The 20,447-nt window shown below is 45.6% G+C and overlaps 2 protein-coding genes across 7 annotated transcripts; both read right to left on the minus strand.

The window, feature by feature from the left end:
• Window positions 1-188: 188 nt before the first annotated feature.
• On the minus strand, window positions 189-5,560 carry CREBZF (CREB/ATF bZIP transcription factor). Of its 6 annotated transcripts, XM_041730071.1 has the most exons (5): window positions 4,227-5,560; window positions 3,941-4,018; window positions 2,774-2,842; window positions 2,040-2,154; window positions 189-988 (listed from the first exon to the last, which is right to left on the minus strand). In XM_041730071.1, exons 1-2 carry the CDS (start codon window positions 5,327-5,329, stop codon window positions 4,003-4,005), a joined length of 1,119 nt encoding a protein of 372 aa, XP_041586005.1. In that variant the 5' UTR covers window positions 5,330-5,560; the 3' UTR covers window positions 189-988; window positions 2,040-2,154; window positions 2,774-2,842; window positions 3,941-4,002. The 6 variants fall into 6 exon arrangements, with proteins under 6 accessions (XP_041586005.1, XP_041586006.1, XP_041586004.1 ...); XM_041730072.1 differs by lacking the exon at window positions 2,040-2,154; XM_041730070.1 differs by having other exon boundaries at window positions 189-2,154.
• Window positions 5,561-18,308: 12,748 nt separating this feature from the next.
• Window positions 18,309-19,799, minus strand: LOC121476194 (the record flags this gene model as incomplete). The annotated part of the gene is made up of 2 exons (XM_041729915.1): window positions 18,309-18,322; window positions 18,539-19,799. Coding segments are annotated over 2 exons (1,275 nt in total), but the record flags the coding sequence as incomplete, so codon positions are not given.
• Between the last annotated feature and the right edge of the window lie 648 nt (window positions 19,800-20,447).

Genomic DNA, 20,447 nt, shown 5'->3' on the forward strand with positions numbered 1-20,447 from the left:
CTAGACCAAATGAAAGAATGTATTAACATAATCCAACGAAAATGAAATAAAACAATCCAGAGTTGAGTGTTTTTTCACACTTGTAATAAGCTGGAAAAGTGTTTCAATTAAGTAAAACAACGATATAATGCAAAAAAACAAAAACAAAAACAAAAAAAACCCTTCCATCATCCAGAATACTAAAGCCCTTACATACAACTAGAGACATTTTAATATATAACAATAGAAACTAGGATACCATTCATTAGAAACCTCAAAATAGTCAAGAAAGTGTCAAGTACTCAGAGAAAACTCAAGAAGCCGAAATCTCAGAATGCAAACATCCTCTTACCCTAAATTGCAATTAACTACTCACATAGTTAATCATAATTTTTTCAAAGATACACAAGACAAATCAATGCATCTATTTAAAAAGACTACTCTTTATAGTTAAGGACTTTACATTAACTTTTATATTCTACTCAGCAAGGTCTGCCTATACTCCAGATTAGCTCTCAAGTTCCAGGAAATAAATACAAACTCATGATAAGCTTTGTGATCCCTGATGGCCTGTTTATGTAATTCTACTCCACTAAATGTAATTCCATAGAATGTGTTCTTGATAATGTAAAGAATCTAATATTCCTTGATGATATACTATAATTCTCTTCTCCAATGGTTACAATTTTTAAAAGGTATGCAAAGAACTGAGTATCACTCCCATGAAAGACAAAAAAAAAAAAAAAAAAAAGTATAATTTTGTTCCAAAATTAACTTAGTCTCATGTATTTCTATTAAGTCTTTCAAGGATTCCAGAGAATCTTTTCATATCTCCATTTCTGGAAAGTGAAATCAGTATAGAAGTAATTTGGGAACTTGAAAATGGCATTCATTTTTTTCAGCAGATGCCAAATTTTTGACCGACATGGCTCCCACAATTACTTTGTTACCATCAGTCCAGTCAGTTAACAGGTTGTAGGAAAAGATTCTTTTTGCAGACACTGCTAAGCTGTTTAAAGAGAAGAGAGAGAGATTAATTTAGTGATTACAAAATGCACAAATATTTAAAATATTTCGAACACTTTTTGTTGGATTATATCAGAGGTGTGACTACATTTTAACAAACGTGGACTTTTTAGTTAGGACTGGTCAAGAAAGTGCAGAAACAGTAAGTCAATATGATAGAAATAGAAGGTCAATATGATGTGTTAGTTCAATTAATGTATGAATTCCTGTCACCATCAGAAGACAAATATCAAAACACTACCTCTTTACACTAATTCTGTATCATTCTGCCAAAGAGGCAATCAGAGAAGGGGAAAAAAAAAAAAAAAGGTTCCCCAAATACTAAGTTGTTTTCAACCTCTAAAGTAGAGCCAAACCTTAAAATTTCAAAACAATCCACATTATATGCCAAAAAATCTCCTTTATCCAACTATTAATCATTCAGAACACAATTTTCTAAAAATAGTAAGACAACAATTTCATATTAATCATAACTTTTTAATTAACAAGTAGTGAATAGGACACTTTAAGATATTGTTTACTACATACTGAAATAAACAGATCTGTTGTAAATTCAGAAACCCAAACATTTACAGTAAAATGTGCTTACACATAAATATGATCAAATTTATTTAAAGCCCCTGTTAGATAGATAGGTCCTAAATACATGCAATACCATGTAAAAACAAGACCATGAAGTTGATGTAAAAAAATGACAAAAATCACTAAGTCACCAAAATTAGGAAGAAAAAAAAAAAAAAGAATGAAATGGAAACTAAGAAAAGACAGTTAAAACATAAGAAGCCTAACAAAGCAGCTTTAAAAATAGGCGATACTAATCTCCATTTTCAAAAGTTCTTAATCAAGTATTTCCAAAAACTGCCATTTATAAAATGACATCCTAAAAATCTACACTTGGAATTTTCAAAGCATCCCATTTCAGAAAGCTTTGATTACTGTTTCTCCCCAGCCCCGAACTTCAAATAATGCAGGAAAAGCACTGACATTAGAAGAAAATATTCCAAGGGAATGGTATTTTAGAAAAACACACTTACTGCTTCCAGAACCTTTTAAGACCCACAGTCAGCATTAACAACAATCATTTTTCCTATTTTCATCCATTATTTTCCAATGTCATGTTAGAGATGAATAAATTCTTTGAGCCCATAACTGAAAGATCAACAAACCTGGTTTTATTATGACACCGTATTTTTGTCATTGGTACTGCACAAAATTATATACAAAGAAATATATACAAAATGTTCAAGTATTAATTAAATTTCAATTCAAGGCTTCTGTTTCAAAAAGCTACATTTAACATATTCCATAGATAGCACAAATTAGTCATTTCAAATAATTTTTCCAACTACTTTTGGTTTTTATATATATATGTATATATATATAATTCAGTAGGCACTAAAAATCCATGCAGCTGCATTGTGAGGGGCTTGCTCCTGCACTTAGGAATAAGCAGGTTCATCACTCCAGGCTGTGAATTTGGTACTACCCATTCATGCTCAAGTGCAGATGATTTTACAAAATATGCTGTAATGCACTGGAAACCAGAGACCAAAGTTAGGTCTCAAATCATGTTATCTAGCAACAAAACATTTACAGTTCTGCAAGAACAAGGATTCCATTTTTATAACCAAATAACAACAAAATAAAACATGTGTAAGATAACTTACATCTTTGGACTGCTGGAAAATACTTTTTAATTATGAACATTTTAAAATAAAAAACAGCAGAAGCCCTGATATTACCTCTTTTTCCTCATTTCTTATACTACCTTTTAAAATAAAGCAGGAAATGTGGCCAGCAGCTGGTCCCGTCTCTTCTGCCCCAACAGCTGTATCCACTTTAGCACAAAGAAAAACAAGGATGCTAAATATGTATATACTTTATCAAACAGTGATGTTTCACAAAGAATTTCTTAATGCCTCTTACACTGAAGGACACCGTAACTCAATCTATACAACTGGACAGTGGATAATACAGTACTTCAAGGGAAGAATATGTCCCATCTTTGGAAAGTGTCGATCGTGTCCTTAAGTAGCCAGAACCAGCCAATTTAAAAAAATTATTTTTATAAAGGACAAAAACCTTGAAATAAGGAGAGTAGTAGTAAGATTCTTTGTGAAGCCTCACTTTACATGTTTTCATTCACATTTCACAAACCTTCAATTTATCTAATCATACATAAATTTAACCTAAAATTTTAATACAACAAAAGTAAAGGTGTTCAACAATTTATTTATAGTCAGTGATAGGGTAATCACTGTGCTGGTCCTCAAAGAAACATTTCATTAACCACTCTTATTCCTCCTTCAATTAATTAACACAGAGATGCATGTTAATTTCCAACTTTTTAAATGGTGAGATTAAAATCTTCTCATCTGAATAGATTGTATTTCTAGATCTCCTACTGAAAACTAAAAGGCATACCCAAATAGTTAAGATATTTCTGTCATCTTCAGCAAAGTTAACTATCACATTTGTGCAAGCCCCAAATACTTATTGTCAACCTCTAAAAAGTTGCTCTAAAATTGGAATTCCAACTTGCACCTTGTACAACTCGGAACTTCCATTCAACTTCACCTGTTTCACTGTCTCCAAACTGTATCTCTATTAGCAGCTTTCAGTGTACAGTTGGAACCGATGTCATCCAAGGCCATGTCCACACTGGGGACAGAAGAGCTAGGTACACGCAAGTCTGAACAAGGGGACACATTAACAGCTATTTCAACCAGAAGAAGCATCTTAAATACATTACTGACCAGCACAAGTCTGTTTCCAGGGTGGACAGGGCCCAAATTAGCCTTCCCCTCCCACCTTCCAAAAAAGAAAAAAGAAAATAAAAAACCCACACACACACACACACACAAATTGAGATGTTGCCCAATAAAGTAGACTAAGCAGCAGAGCATGAGCGTTACGTGAAGAGATGGATCCTTACCAGGTTGTGAGGCGGGAACGACTGTTCTGTAACCCCTACAACGGAGCCTGGCAGGAAGGAAATCACCTAAAAAAGAAACTGTCAGAGAGATTTAATAGTCACATGTTATCATTAGGAGTTGGTTACAGTGTCACATTCATGCTTTTAGCTAAACACTTAAAGATTCAATATTACTTTTTCCTCCTCTGAAATGTGTCCAGTGAAGATGTCCCACTAAGGTGTTTTACATGGTGTAAGGGAGTTGAAAGGGGTAAACGCGGATAAAGAGCAGATTACTTGACCCTACATTTTAAGAGAAGACGACGCCTTCCGGGCGCACGCCGAGCAGAACTCCACCGACACCTTATCCTTGTCCACATGAAGACACACTCCTCCCGCCGAGTCGTCCTCTTCCAGCAGGTCCTGCTGCTGCTGCTGCTGCTGCTGCTGCTGCTGCTGCTTTCCCACGGGCAGAGCGTAGTCATGGTCACCGGCGGGCGAGTCTCTGAAGAGCGAGGTGGTCAGCCGCAGTCCCACGCCGCTCAGCCGGCTCAGCAGGCGAGCCAGTCCGGTCTCGTTGGCCAGGACGGCCCGTAGGTAGCGACTCTCCTCCTGCAGTGCCTGCACGCGCTTGCCCAGCTCCCGATTCTCGGCCCGCAGCTCCTGGTTCTCGGCTGCCAGACCGCGGACCCGGCTCTCCAGCCCCATCACGTACTCCTTCTTCTTCAGCCGATTTAGACGGGCAGCGGCCGCCGCCGCCTTCCGGGGACTCTTTGTCGCCGCCTGGTTGCTGTCGTTGCCGCCACTGCCGCCGCCTCCTCCTGGGGACTTTCTCCGCCTCTTTTCGCCGCTGCCACTGTCACTGCCGCTGCTGCAGCCTCCGATGCCGTTTAACAGCCTCTGCAGCAGGTCGGAAAAGCGCTGCATCTCGGCGGCCGCGGCCTCGTCATCGTCGTCCCCTCTCCACAGGCCGCCGCTATCCGAGCCTCCGCCGGACGAGGAGAGGGGCCCGGGCGAGCTGAGCCCGGGCTCCAGGTGCCAGTCCGGTTGCCGGGGGTCCAGCAGATCTGCCAGTTCCAGCCCGGACAGAAAGTCCATGTCCTCCGTCTCCTCCCCGGGGACGCTGGCGACCGCCTCCTCCTCCATCTCCTCGGGCGAGGGCGCGCGCACGGCCACGCCGCCGCGGCCCCCCCTCCCGGCCTCAGAGTCGCCCTCGTCGCCCCGCGGCTGCCTGCGGCCGGGAGATCCGGCCGCCGCCGTCTCTTCCTCCTCAGCCGCCGCCGCCGCCGCCGCCGCCGCCCGGCTCAGGTCCGGGGGCAGCAAGCAAGTCGCGGCCGGAGCCGGGCTCTCGCTGCGGGTTGGGGAGTCGCTGCCCGAGGCCGCCAGCAGTTTGGTCAGGCTGTGCCTCATGGGGCCCAGCGGCGGGCCCACGTAGGCCCCGGCCCCTCAGACCGGGCCTCGCGGGCCCCAGGACCCCAGAGCCCAGCGCGCGGGGCCCGGGAGCTGGCCAGAGCGAAACGGAGGGGAAGGGCCGAGTCGCCTCCCGCCCCACTTGGCTGGTCGACCCCCCGCGCCGGGGCGGGGGGAGGGACGGGAGATCGAAGCGGCGCGGCCCCGCAATGACTCGACCGCGCCGCCCAGACAACGGCCTGGCCGGAAGTCAGTCGATCTCACCCCAGCCCCTCCCACGGCGTTTCGCGCGCCACTGGGCTCTAGTATCGCGAGAGTTCGGTGAGGTCTCCGGTGGGGGTAGTTGCAGAATTTCAGTGATGTCATAGTCCGCAAGCGGCAAAAATAACGACAGATCCCGAGTTTATTGATAAGTGGTCTACTCTCTCCGCCCTCGCTTCTCAAGCCTCCGTATTCAAACTTCCACTTCCGGTGAAACCGCTCTCGCACAGACTTGGTCTTCTCGATACCAGATTTATGAATAACCTTAAAGCTATCCTGCATTTCCCTGGAATTTCATGACGGGTGATCGGACACCGCTTGAAATTGCTCCTTTCCCTTCCGTTTGTTATACAAGAGCCTTTCACTCAAACACAGAGTAGCGGGGGGGGGGGGGGGGGGGGGGAGAGGTAAATGAGTCATTCATACGTGATTGGATTTTTTTCAAGTTTTTATTATAATAATTTAATTAGAATGTCTAAGCCATTTCTATGCATTTTCTAAACAAACAAAAAGGTTTTGTCCTTGTCTTTAAAAAGATTCCAGGGATCCCTGGGTGGCGCAGCGGTTTGGCGCTTGTCTTTGGCCCAGGGCGCGATCCTGGAGACCCGGGATCGAATCCCACGTCGGGCTCCCGGTGCATGGAGCCTGCTTCTCCCTCTGCCTATGACTCTGCCTCTCTCTCTCTCTGCGACTATCATAAAAAAAAAAAAAAAAAAAAAAAGTCATAAAAAGATTCCAAACCCATTTCCTGTGTGTGTACTGTAGTGGGCGTGAATGTGAGCATGTGTGGGTTCACATGTGTGTCAGTGTTTTTGTACTATCACTACCTCACGGTTTTAGTGATGGTTGTACTGCTGGTTGTGTTAACAGAGGACGTTTTGTTGAGTGAATCGTGTGTGGGATTTTTTTCCTGTTTGTTTTATCCGGGGGTTCATGAAACTGACAGATTTTTTTTTTTTTTTCCTGAAAAGGACTACTACCAGTTTCCAAATAGAGTATTTTCTGGTTTTTCCTGAATGAGCCTGATTTTGTTGCTGTTTTTCATCTATCTGGTTAAAAACAGTGCTCTGAAAATCCCTGTGGTGGGGTTGAACAGCCCTCTTGCATTCTTTTCTCTGTTGTGTTGGCAATTTTATGAATGTGCTTAGTTTTGATGACCACAGGTTTTTAAATGTTTTTGTTTACATTTTGTATTTTACTTATTCCGGTCAGTGTTTCAGGATCATATTTTCTTTGACATCGACTTTACTTGAAATCAAAACAAATTCTAGTTTTAAAAGTAGATGTTGAAATGGGCTACATTACAGAAGCAAACTCTTCTCATTAGAACACTAAGGTTTCAACTAAATTTCTTCCAAGTTCTTTAGGAATTTCAGAAGTTTTTCCCCCTTAAGTCTACATATACACTCTTGTGACAATGTTGTGGTCTCTTTCCATACTAAAATTTACCAAGAGAGATACATCTCCATCTGGTAGAGTATACAATTCTTTGAAAAAGTTTTAACATAAGGTTTTATTGATTCATTTTTAAAATATCTGAAGCATATTTTCCTTTTTTTTAAAGATTTTATTTATTTTTTTTTAAGATTTATTTATTTGTGATAGACATAGAGAGAGAGAGAGGCAGAGACACAGGAGGAGGGAGAAGCAGGCTCCTTGCCGGGAGCCCGATGCGGGACTCGATCCCGGGACTCGATCCCAGGACTCGATCCCAGGACTCCAGGATCGCGCCCTGGGCCAAAGGCAGGCGCCAAACTGCTGAGCCACCCAGGGATCCCCAGATTTTATTTATTTATTCATGACAGACACACAGAGGGAGAAGCAGGCTCCATGCAGGGAGCCCGATGTGGGACTTGATCCCAGGTCTCCAGGATCAGGCCCTGGGATGAAGGTGGCGCTTAAACCGCTGAGCCACCCGGGCTCCCCTAAAGCATATTTTCTAAATTTAACTACAATCGTATCTACATCAATTTCTAATGGCTTGCATAAGAAAATTACCATTTGAGAAGAATGTGTTAGGAAGTATAAATGCAGAATATGAAATCAAAGATAATGATTCCCGAAATCAGATGTATGAAAATACTAGTACTCAGAGAGTAATGAATATGTAAATTACCCAGAGATAGTTCTGTAGATCTCTGTAACGTTGAACATCAAAATTCTAGCAAACACCTATAGTGGTTCTAGTGATAGTTGGACCATAATAATAGAGTCTCTAAATTTAATCCCCATTGAAAATTAAAGTATCAATCTCTTTCTTTTTTTTTTTTTTAAGATTTTATTTATTCATGAGAGACACACACACACACACAGAGAGAGAGAGAGAGAGAGAGAGAGAGAGGCAGAGACACAGGCAGAGGGAGAAGCAGGCTCCATGCAGGGAGCCTGACGTGGAACTCGATCCGGCGTCTTCAGGATCACACCCTGGGCTGAAGGTGGCGCTTAAACCGCTGAGCCGCCCGGGCTGCCCCAGTCTCTCTCTTTTTCCTTTTTTTTTTTCCTTTCCCCAGTCTCTTTCTTTAGAAGCTTTACTGCATAGGAAATTGCTTCACTGAAATATTCTAATGTTTTTGATAACCACAGTTTTATGTCTTTTATCTGTGCACAATAGAAAGATATATATCAATTTTAAAATTTTCCAAATATTTCACAGAATAGTAGTTTCCACTCTAATACTACCCAATATGCAGACCAAGCAATTCAACAATTAACATTTGCCATATAAAAATGTTTGTAAAAATATATATATATTTTTGGGTTTTTTTGCTGAATCATCCTAAGTTTGTAGACAGGATACATCACTCCATACTTAAGTATGTATCTCTAAGAATAAGAACATTCTCTTTCATAATCATAACACTATTATTAGGTCTTGAGAAAATTAACAATCATTTACTAATATTATCTATTATCCATGCCATATTCAAATTTCCTCAGCTTCCTTCAAAATAATCTTTTATAGTATATACTTTCTTTTGAGCCAGGATCCAATCAAGGGTTACTTATTGCATTGAGTTATATTTTTGTAAAGTTTTTTTCCCTATTTCTCAATCTAGAATTGTCCCTTCTACCTTTTAGCTTTTCTTAATATTGGTTTTTTGAAGAGACAAAGGCAGTTGTCTTAAAAAACGCACCACATTCTGGATGTCTGTTTTCCCCTTGGTGTTATCTAGTTCCTCTACTCCCACAGGGTATTTGATATTCGAAGCAGTTCATACGTACATTGTTTCATACAATGAAACAAAAAAATTCAAAATTTTTAATAGTAAGTCCAGCGAAAATATAGATGAAATAGGAAGACAAGACATTCCAAAAGGGGGTGAAAGTTTGCATTGGAATACAATAGACTTACAATCTTACAGTTCCTCAAGTAGAACTTCCCTGGCAAATCAAAAGGAGAAACTTTCCTTTGCTCATAAGTAGACTTTATATGATAAATTCCATAGCCACTTTTCCAGTTGGTAGGTCTTAAGAAACTTCTCCCTAGTGTACTCTGCAAAGTAGCAAATAGTCTCAATGAATAGCTACCATTATATGGTGGTTTCTTAGAGGGATAGAAAGCTAGTTCCAGAAAAGTTGGACACCGATAGATCCCAAATATCCAGAACAGTACCTGCCACAGCTTAGGCTTCAATAAATATTTGTTGAATAAATAAATAAAGAACATCTCCAGTTTCAGCTGAAGGCCTAACATAAAGCTCAACTAAATGAAAACGATTCTGCAAGGGGCAAAAATAAATATGACCTACGGTATATAGAAGAATAAAAAGAGAAAGAAACTTCCAGATAACTTTACAAAATTTTCCAAGTTCAAAAAGAGATGGAATTTTCATGGAAATTGCACTAAATTTATTAGTTTATTTTTCCAAGTTATATTATGCATTTTTTGCTCCTGGGCTGGATTATTTCTTCTTTTATATTTTCCAAATGATTATTGTTGCATAGGAAAGCTTTTGATCTTTCCTTTGTTAAAATTTTTACTGATTATTCCACTGAACTTTCTTAACAGTTTTTATTTTCAGCTTAGTCATTCAAATTGTCCTGGTAGACAATTATATCACCTTATTATATATAATGACAATTTTGCCTCCTCCTCTGCAATACTTTTTTTTCATTATCTTAACATAATGAAATAGTTCTTCCACCATGATGTTAAATAATATTGTCAATAGCCAACTTTGTCTTATTTCTGACATTAACAGGAAATGTCTCTGGTGTCTCGCTGTTAAATTTTTTAAAGGCTTTATTTATTTATTCATTTATTCATGAGAGATACAGAGAAAGAGGCAGAGACACAGGCAGAGGGAGAAGCAGGCTCCCTGCAGGGATCACAACAGGAGCCAAAGGCAGATGCTCAACCACTTAGTCACCCAGGCGCCCCTGTTAATTTCAAATGGGTATTTTTTTTTTATTAGGTTAAGCTCAGTTGCAGGAAAGAGAAACCAATCTGGCTATTTTAAGCAGAAAAGTTTCTAATACAGAGAATGCGTGCTTATAGTCATTGGAAGGACTGGAGGAATGGGCACTAGGCTGGGAGATCAAGAATGCCTCTCAGTACAAAGTGGCCAAACAGGCCTCTCAGGCCTGATAGAGACGTGCTATCTCTGCCCCAATTGGGAACATGGTAAAATAGAAAACTGGAATTTAGCTCCCAAGTGCACGGCTACTGCCCAAACTCTCAACCCCATGTATTATTTATTGTGGCCTAACACATTACCCAATATCTAAAAACAACAACAAATATTTGTTTATTGTTGTGGCTTAAACCCACAATAAGCATTTATTTCCTCTTGAAGTTCTTATTGGTCAGAAATTTTCAAGTGATTTGGCTACCCAGTCTGGCTCTGGAATTTTCATGGAATTCAATCATATTTTGGCTGGGGATGCAGTCATCTGTGGGCTTGACTGGGGCTAGAGATCCACCTTCAAGATGGCTAGAGGAAGCTTCAGCTCCTCTTCCATATGGGCCTCTTCATAGGTTGTGTGAATGTCTACGCTACATGATGGCTGGCTTCCACCAGAGTGAATGATCCAAGACATCAAGGAAGCAGCTGCAATGTCTTTTATGGCCTGGTCTTAGAAGTCACATATGTTCACTTCTGTAATATTCTATTGTTCACAGTGTCAGACCTTACTCACTCTGAAGACCACACAAGGATTGAATACCGGGAGACAAGAACCATTAGGTGCTATCTTGGGGGCTGACTACCATATCCCATAAAACTAGTGAATGAATATAAGGATGCTGTTGCAGAAAAACACAGTGTTTCCAAGAATATGTTTGGCAGCAACAACAGCCAAAGAAAACAAGGGGAAAGGGCCTGTGCCTCATCTGCATCTTCCTAATATAATTGCAGAGGAGTCTGGCAAATATAGTTTGCTTTGGTGTTTCTTTTGTTTCAGCTTTCCTATTTTTGTAATATGGAGAAAACACATCAAAAGAGGGATTGAAATAGATAACAATTACCAATCTATCAAGTCCTCTACAAAGACCATGACTTTGTGGTACTTCAGCACCAATACATGCATTTATTGGATTTTCTATAGCAGAGGATTGGAGCAGAGATGGTAGCGAATGCAGGGAAATCAGAGTTGGAGCATAGTGCGACAGAGGCCAGAATGCTCATTTTAATCTAGTTTGCCTATTCACCCATGAAGTATAATCTTCATAAGACCATGAGAAGGTCTTACTGAGTGAAAATTGAAGACTCAGGGATTGACAGTGTTTGACCACTGTAGGATTATGTTTACAAGCACCGCATATTTGCATGGATTATGTGCAATTCCCAGTGTGCTTGCTATATTTCCATTCCTTTGTTCTCTACTCAAGAAAGCATTTCTGAATGCAAATGAATGAAAATTACACTATTGTGGACTAATATGGAATCAGATTTCTTTTATTTAAAAATGACCAACATTTGTAATCAACTAAAATAGTAACAATGTACTGGTATGTCTCCCAACTAATCAAGCAACTGAAGTTGAGAATTATTGCTTTTAGGGGAAGGGACAACAAGTGTAGAAGTTTCAGGATTAGAGATTTGGAAGGGCAAAAGCAACACTTTTCATGCTCTAATAGGAAAAACTCCACTTCTCATCTCTCACCCCAGGAACCCCAGAGCCAGAACTTGGCTGAGCTGCCCTAGTTTCCCTTTGCCAATTCCAAGTTATTACTCTTCTTCCTTCCTTCAGAAACCTCAGCTCTTTTTCAATTTAATTTTTTGAGTATTGAAAATTTGCAGTCATACACAAAAGAAAATAATGAATCTCAATATACTTCTCCAGATGTAACCATTATCAAGATTTTGCCACACTTGCTTAATCTCCCTGCCTTGTTTTGCTCAAGTACTGTGAGGTAAAGATTCTAGACATCATGTCATTTTATCCTTACATGTGTCAGTATGCATTTTTAACTGTAAGGTCATTTTTTTTCCCTATGACAACAATGTCATGGTTGTAACCAGTAATATTATTATGGATTTCTTGGTATCATTTGAACCCAGTCACTATTCAGTTGTTCCACAAATTTCTATCTACAGATGACTTGATTGATTCAGGATCTGTTGGACCCTGGCTCACGGGTGCCAACGTGTCCCTGTGGACGCCCCAAAGACTCAGACCCCAGACAGGCAGATGCAATTAGCAAGAGGGTTTATTGAACGTTTGCGCAAACGGGCTCTCCGCCTCCGAGGAGGAAAAGAGCCCTGATTAGCAATTACAGGTATTTTTTAAAAGGCAAAAGGAAAGAAACCGCCTAAAGACAAAAGAACCGCAGGAGTCGCATAGCATCCAGGTTGATTTCTCAGGTCAACATGAACCTATTCAGGGACATTCCTTTTTTTTTTTTTTTTTAATTTTATTTTATTTTTTATTTATTTATGATAGTCACAGAGAGAGAGAGAGAGAGGCAGAGCACACAGGCAGAGGGAGAAGCAGGCTCCATGCACCAGGAGCCTGACGTGGGATTCGATCCCGGGTCTCCAGGATCGCGCCCTGGGCCAAAGGCAGGCGCCAAACCACTGCGCCACCCAGGGATCCCTTCAGGGACATTCCAATCAGGGTGTGGAGGGAAATGGTTTTCTTATTGTAAACAGAATGCTTTTAGTTGCTAAAATTTCAGGAAGGCACCTGGATGGGCTGCCTCTGGATTAGGGATGGTTCTACTTACAAGGGGGGAGGTTTCTTCATTCCCTCCTCTTGTTTGGGCTGATTTTAACCTTAAAATCTTAGGGAACATTTATTTCTTCAGTTTGGAGGGCCCGACATTGTTGAGTTAATACCAGAGCTTGGGTAATAGACAATCTTTCTCGGATGAACTGGAGCAGCCGGTTGAGGACGCAGGGGCCGAAAGTTAGCAGCAGGAGCAGGATAACTAGAGGGCCCATAATGGTAGAGCTTAGGGTGGTCAGCCAGGGAGACTGATTAAACCAGCTTTCAAACCAGCCCTGCTGGGCCTCCCGATCCCTTTGTCTTTTATTTAGCCTATCCCTGAGTTTGGCCATGGAGTCTCTGATGACTCCAGAATGGCCTGCATAGAAACAGCATTCTTCTCCTAGGGCCGCACACAGTCCTCCCTCTTTCAGGAGTAGTAAATCCAAGCCTCTCCTGTTTTGAAGTGCTACTTCTGAAAGTGAGGTGAGGGACTGTTCTAACTTAGAAACGGACTGCTCTAGTGCCCGTAGATCCTCATCTACAGCTGTTTGGAGTTCTAAATAACGTCGTGAGCCCTGGATCAGAGCAGCTGCGCCAGTACCCACCCCAGTAGTGACCCCTAGTCCCAACATAACGGCTAAGGTTAGGGAGACAGGTTCAGGCCGAAAACGGGTGGGATGTTTATCATACTGATTTTCTAGAGTTTCAGCAGGGTGATAGAACACCCTGGGTATGATCTGCACCATGACACAGAAGTCGTTTGAGCTATTTAGAACCTTAGCTGACACACAGGGGGTGAGGCCTTTGTTGCATGCCCACCAAGTTCCCGGCTGGGGCTCCAGGTAAGAATCAGTCCCCAAAATCGGGGTGGTAGTGTTGCAGAGTCCCTGGTAGCCCCGGGGAGGGGGGGTGTTCCTATGCAGGTTCCCTGTCCTGAAACTTCTGTAAGGGTGAGTTGTGGTTGGGAGTCGGGTGTGCATCCCTGAGTGCCAGTGATGTTATTATAGGTCCCTGGAGTAGCAATTCCCTCATAATAAGGGGGGGGGGGGATGCAAGGCAGAGCCAGCAGGATTTAGTTACATCGGGGCCGGTTCGATTAAGGGCCAGGAATGCCCCTATAAGATTAAACAGTCGTAGTCCCGTCTCAGGTGACGACCGAGGGGTTGGAGTGACCGCGAAGTTATTGGGTGTGGCACTCCCTGCAGCTAGGGCCGGGGCTGTTAGTTTAGCAGGAGCTCTTTGTTCCCCAAGGACCGATCGCCACTGGGTCTGGGGATTCTATTTTTAGTTTAATTCTGAATATAAAACCATCATCTGTTCTTTCTTTGTATAACCTGAGTCCCCACGTATATCCATTGGCCCAGTAAGTAGACCTTTTCCCGGGCTCCGTGAAGGATATCCGTAGGGGATGACACCACCCTTGGCAGGGCCCATAATTAAGGGTTTTCCATTTGCTAAATGTCGGGTGAGTATAGTTAGCCTTGACAGTGATATAATCCCAGGAGGAGGAGGGCCTCCATTCTGTGTCCCCCGTAGTCTCGCACCCCCAATTTTTACAATAGAAGTATTCCCCTCCTCCACAGGTGGGATTTAGCCTGCGATCTCTGTGGTACCCGGGACAGACATAAAAGGGAAGAGTGCTGAGCATGGCCCTTCTGTCAGGCGTGCCACATCCTCCCCATGGGTCTAATCCCAGTCGCCCTGGAGGGCTTTCTTGGTTAGGGGCTCTAGAGGTGTCGAAGTATCCCTCTAGGTCCCATGGGCTAGGGGCCCCTATGGTTAGCTTGCATAGGTCAGGATATAGGTTAGGCCACCAGGTTCCCACGGGGGCGGTCTTAGTTATAGACCAGACCTCGTCACCCCCAGACGTTAGTACCTGCCAGGTTAACCTTTTAAGGGCATGAGGGTCACCTTTGGCGGAGGTGAAGAGCGCTAGGAGAGGTAGGAATATAACAACTGTCATTGAACAATTTTTGAAAGTCTTATCTTGAGCGGGTTTTGGGTGCGGTGGAGCTTCCATTGGGGTGGCTCGCCAGGTCCGTCCTGGCTGGCGTCAGCGGTGCTCGTTGATGGGGCGCGCTTCACGTGTGAGGCGTGGACCCAAGCAGCAATGCCGTCTACCTTTAAGGCGGTTGGGGTGGTCAGTAGTACAGTGTATGGGCCCTTCCAGCGGGGCTCAAGCGTCCTGGACTGATGTCTCCTGATGTAGACGGAGTCACCGATCTGGAACGGGTGTGGGCCGGTTGTGTCTCCGGGGCGGTAGACAGCCGCAAGGGGTTTCCAGATCTGGCGCTGGATAATCTGGAGCGCCTTTAGCCTGTCCTGTAAACCGGGAGTGTTAGCAAGAGGGTCAATAGCAGAATCTAGTAAGCCCGTCACTGGTGGGGGACCTCCATAGAGAATCTCGTAAGGAGTTAGCCCATGGCGCGCGGGAGTGTTCCGGACTCGGAACAGGACCATGGGGAGGAGTTGGACCCAGTCTCTAGTGCCAGTCTCCAATGTCAATTTAGTTAGGGTCTCTTTAATTGTTCTATTCATTCTTTCTACCTGACCTGAGCTCTGGGGTCTGTATGCACAATGTAATTTCCAATTTATCCCCAGTAATCTGGCCACCAACTGACTTACCTGGGAGACGAAGGCGGGGCCGTTGTCCGACCCTATTACCTTGGGCAGTCCAAACCGGGGGAAAATTTCTTCCAGGATTTTCTTGACAACCACCTGGGCGGTTTCTCGCTTGGTGGGGAATGCTTCTGTCCAGCCTGAAAAGGTATCTATAAACACTAGGAGGTACTTGTTACCATATTTACCTGGCTTGATTTCGGTGAAGTCTACTTCCCAATTAGTTCCGGGTCTTTCTCCCCTCATCCTGGTTCCCTCAAGCATCTTGAGGTGTTTGGCATTTACCTTAGCACAGGGTACACAAGCGTCGGTTACCTGTTGGATCAGGGAGGGGAGTTTGGGAATGTAGTAAGTCTGACCTCTCCGAGGAGTGCTTTTAATGTTTTGTGTCCAAGGTGAGTCCATCGGTGGAGGTGAGTCACCAGTTCTTTGGCCCTTTTCTGGGGCAGGACCGTCTTCCCTTGGTGTTTCCAGACCTTCATTTGCTCGTCATATTTTGCCCCTATTTGCTGGACGATATCTAGGTCGCTGTCTGAGTACTCGAGAGAGAGTTGCCCCGGTGTCCGGACAGCCTCTGGTACTTGTAGGGAGAGGGCCTGTGGGCCTAGTGCAGCGGCCCGTGCTGTTTCATCGGCCATCCTGTTCCCCTCTGCTACTGGGTATTGCCTCGCTGATGCCCAGGACAGTGAATTATACTCAGTTTTCTCGGCAGAAAGAGGGAATGGAGATCTTGTATTTCTTCTCTGTTTTTGATGTTTTTACCTGCTGAGGTTAGGAGACCCCTTCTACGGTATATTTCTCCATGAATATGGGCAGTTGCAAAAGCATATCTGCTGTCAGTATAAATGTTGACCTTTTTGTCCTTAGCCTTTCTTAGGGCCCGAGTTAGGGCTTTAAGCTCTGCCCTTTGAGCTGAAGTCCCAGGCTCTAGAGCACTGGCCCAGATGACAGTTTTCCCATCTACCACGGCTGCCCCGGCTTTACGCTCACCATTTCGTAGAAAGCTACTCCCCTCGGTGTACCAGGTTGCTTCAGCACCTGGCAAAGGCTGGTCCGTCAAGTCCCCTCTGGTGCCATGGACTTCAGCTAGGATCTGGTGGCAATCATGCATTACTAGGGAGGGGGACTCGGTTTCTGGAAGCAAGGTGGCCGGGTTTAGGGATGTAGCCGTTCCAAACCGTATCCGCTCGGAATTCAGTAACATGGCCTGATAATGGGTGACCCGGCGTTTGAGAGCCATCGATCAGGGGGCTGGCGGGTGACTGTCTCTATGGCGTGGGGGGCCACCACAGTGAGGGGTTGGCCGAAAGTCAACTTGTCTGAGTCTTTTACCAGGACTGCCACAGCCGCTATTATTCGGAGACATGGGGGCCATCCTGCAGCCACGCTGTCTAATTTTTTTGAAAAGTATGCCACGGGCCTTTCCAGGGTCCCAGTTATTGAGTTAGGACCCCTTTGGGTATTCCTTGGTGTTCATCAACATATAGCGCAAATGGCTTGGTTACATCTGGGAGGCTCAGGGCAGGGGCGGTCAATAAGGCCCTTTTTATTTTGTCAAAAGCCAATTGTTGCTCCTTTCCCCAGTGGTAGGGGGTGTTGGATTTCGTGAGAGGATATAGGGGAGCCGCCATCTCTGCAAACCCAGGTACCCAGAGGCGGCAGAACCCGGCACTGCCGAGGAACTCTCGTAGCCCTTTGGCATTAGTGGGTGCTGGGATCAGGGCTACAGCCTTTTTGCGGCCCTCCGTCAGCCACCTCTGGCCTCCTCCAGGGGATATCCCAGATAGGTCACTCGTCTCTGGCCTATTTGGGCCTTTTTGGCGGAGGCCCTATACCCCAGTCCTCCCAGTCTCTCAAGCAGGGCCCCCGTACCTTTTACACAATCCTGTTCTGTCTTAGCTGCCAGGAGCAAATCATCCACGTACTGCAGGAGGACGAGGTCCGGATGGCCAACTCGGAAGTCTGCCAAATCCCGATGCAAGGCTTCATCGAACAAAGTGGGGGAGTTTTTGAATCCCTGTGGCAGCCTTGTCCAAGTGAGTTGTCCTGAGAATCCCATCTCAGGATCTTTCCATTCAAAGGCAAAAATAGGCTGGCTTTGAGAGCTTAACTTTAGGCAAAAGAATGCATCTTTTAGATCTAACACCGTATACCAGACATGGCTTGGGGGTAAGGTACTGAGTTCGGCTGGGGGTTCGGCACCGTGGGATGTATGTCCTCTGTCCTCCAGTTAACCTCCCGTAAATCTTGTACCGGCCGGTAATCTCCTGTGCCGGGTTTTTTTTACGGGCAATAGAGGAGTATTCCAGGGCGACTGGCAAGGTATTAAAATGCCCAATTGTAACAGTCTCTGAATATGTGGCCGAATGCCTTCTTTGGCCTCTTTGCTCATTGAATATTGCCGGATCGATATGGGGGTGGCCGAAGGTTTTAAGTTTATAATTATGGGTGGCTGGTTTCCAGCTAGTCCCATTCCGGCCCTTTCCACCCAGGCCTGAGGGTAGGTAGTGAGCCATTCAGAATCTAGGGGCTGCACGGACGGTGGAGAGTCCGCGTGCAGCCGATGTTCATCTTCTAGGCGCAAGGTCAGTACCTGGAGGGGCTGCCCTTCTGCGCCAGTAATAGTGGCCCCTTTTTGCTGAAAATGGATCTGGGCCCCTACTTTTGAAAGAAGGTCTCTGCCTAGGAGAGGGTAGGGGCAGTCTGGGACCAGTAAGAAGGAATGCGTTACTTGCCCAGTGCTCAGGTGGACCTTCCGTTCGGTTGTCCATCGATATAACTTGCCTCCAGTTGCCCCCTGAACCCAAGACATTTTAGAGCTCAAGGGTCCTTTTGCCTCAGTTAAAACTGAATGTTGAGCTCCTGTATCGACCAGGAAGGTCACTGGCTGTCCCTCCACTTTAAGGGTTATCCGAGGCTCAGGGGGGCGCTTCTGGCCCTGACTCCCCTAATCTTCATCTTCTAGGGACAAAACGGGAATGGGCTTCTTTTTAGGTCCCTGCGTTTGGCCCTTCCTTGGACAATCTTTAACCCAATGTCCTTTTTCCTTGCAGTAGGCACACTGGTCTCGTTCAACCCATGGTCCTCTTTTGTCTCCCAGGTCCCTACTCTGTCCTGACTTACTCTGCCCTGAGCCCTGTACTACGGTGGCCAGTATCCCAGTCAGTTCTTTATTACGTCTTCTATCTCTCTTATCCTCCCTTTCCTCTTGCTCTTTACGGATCCTTTCCTCCCTTTCCTCTAGGGTTTCTCGCTTGTTAAAAACCCTCTCTGCCTCTTTCACTAAGTCCTGTAAGGTGTACCCCTGAAGTCCCTCCAACCGTTGTAACTTATTACGAATATCCGAGGCCGACTGTCCAATGAAGGACATAATTACATCTGGTTGGCGGTCTTCAGCCAAGGGGTCAAAGGGAGTATACATGCGGTAGCCTTCTATTAACCTCTCCAGAAAACCTGCCGGCGCCTCATCTTTCCCCTGCCCTATAGCACGTACCTTTGCCAAATTGGTGGGGCGACGCCCTGCCCCTCTGAGACCCGCTAGGAGTACCTGGCGATAGAGACGGAGCCGCTCCCTACCAGCAACAGTGTCGTAGTCCCAGGTCTGGCGAACCAAGGGGAAAACATCCTCAATTTCATTAGGCAGCCGGGTCGGCCTCCCATCCGCCCCCGGGACGTTTTTCCCAGCTTCGAGGTAGACGCTCTGTCTCTCCTCCGTGGTGAGGAGGGTCTGCAGGAGCTGTTGGCAGGCATCCCAGGTCGGCTGGTGGCTCAACAGAACTGACTCAATTAATCCGGTTAGCGCCTGGGGGTCCTGGGAGAAAGTGGGGTTATGAGTTTTCCAGTTGTAAAGGTCAGAGGCACAGAACGGCCAGGATTGCATCTGGCCGCCCACTGATCGGAGGGGACGTGCCTGGGAGGTGCAGACGTCTTCCGACTCTCCCCCGCGCTCTCGTCGAAAGCGGAGGCGACTGGCGAGCGGGGGTGAAGCGAGGGGTCGCCCCTCTGCCCCCCTAGAGTCGGGGGACGGAGCTGAGGGAGCGGAGGGAGAGGTAGGGGCCTCCGAGCGGGGTGTTGGGGGTTGAGCATAAGGGGGAGGGGAGGAGTCCAAGAGAAGGAGACTGTCCTGGTCCCCTGGGAGCACAGGCGGCTCCTTAGGTTTTGATTCAGGAAATTTTAGGGGGCAAAGGGTGGAGGGAGAGGAGGGACGGGGAATTGGGGGAGTGGGGCAGGGAGGGGGTGAGGGTCTGGGGCCTGGTCCCCCCTGAGAAGGGATGAAGCATTTTATCCAGGGGGGTGGATTCTTAGCGAGATCCTCCCATACTATGATGTACGGCACCTGATCGAGGTGTCCATTGGGTCCTGGCTGAAAGACCAGGGCCTTCACCTGCAAGATAATGTCAATATTAAAAGTTCCATTCCTGGGCCACCCGACGTTGAGAGTCGGCCACTCTGAGGAGCAGAAGGTGACCCATTTTCGTCTTCTGACTTCGACCGAAAGGTTGTATGCCCGGCTGGCGACTTCTTTCCAGTGATCTAGAGTGAGGCTTAAAGGGGTGGTTACAGTTTGCCCCATGGGTGTAGAGAAGAGGTGAGCGGTGAGGAGGAAGACAGGAAAGGAAGAAAAACACGGAACGAACAGACGCACACGAATCACAGGACTGGCGCGGCAGATTCAGATGGGAGCGGTCGCGAACAACGACCCTCCCCGAAGAGGAGGGAGTGCCGGGCTCGGTTCCTCTTCCAGACCACTCCGGAGTCCGACTCCGGAGGGGGACCAGGGGACTCAGGGCACGTCTGCCTCCCCCGCTGGTCCAAATACAGAGTACAGCGTCCTGCAGGCACAATACAGACCCGGCACAATACAGACCCGGCCAGTCAGACAAACGGACGAGACAGATATGACATTTAGCGAGCTCGGTCTTACCTCCTACCGGTCTTAAGATTGAGCCTGGGGCGTCTCGGATCCCGGACGAGCCCCCAGATGTTGGACCCTGGCTCACGGGTGCCAACGTGTCCCGGTGGACGCCCCAGAGACTCAGACCCCAGACAGGCAGATGCAATTAGCAAGAGGGTTTATTGAACCTTT

This window comes from Vulpes lagopus, chromosome 15 (genome assembly GCF_018345385.1).
Source record: "Vulpes lagopus strain Blue_001 chromosome 15, ASM1834538v1, whole genome shotgun sequence".
NCBI classification, from domain to species: domain Eukaryota; kingdom Metazoa; phylum Chordata; class Mammalia; order Carnivora; family Canidae; genus Vulpes; species Vulpes lagopus.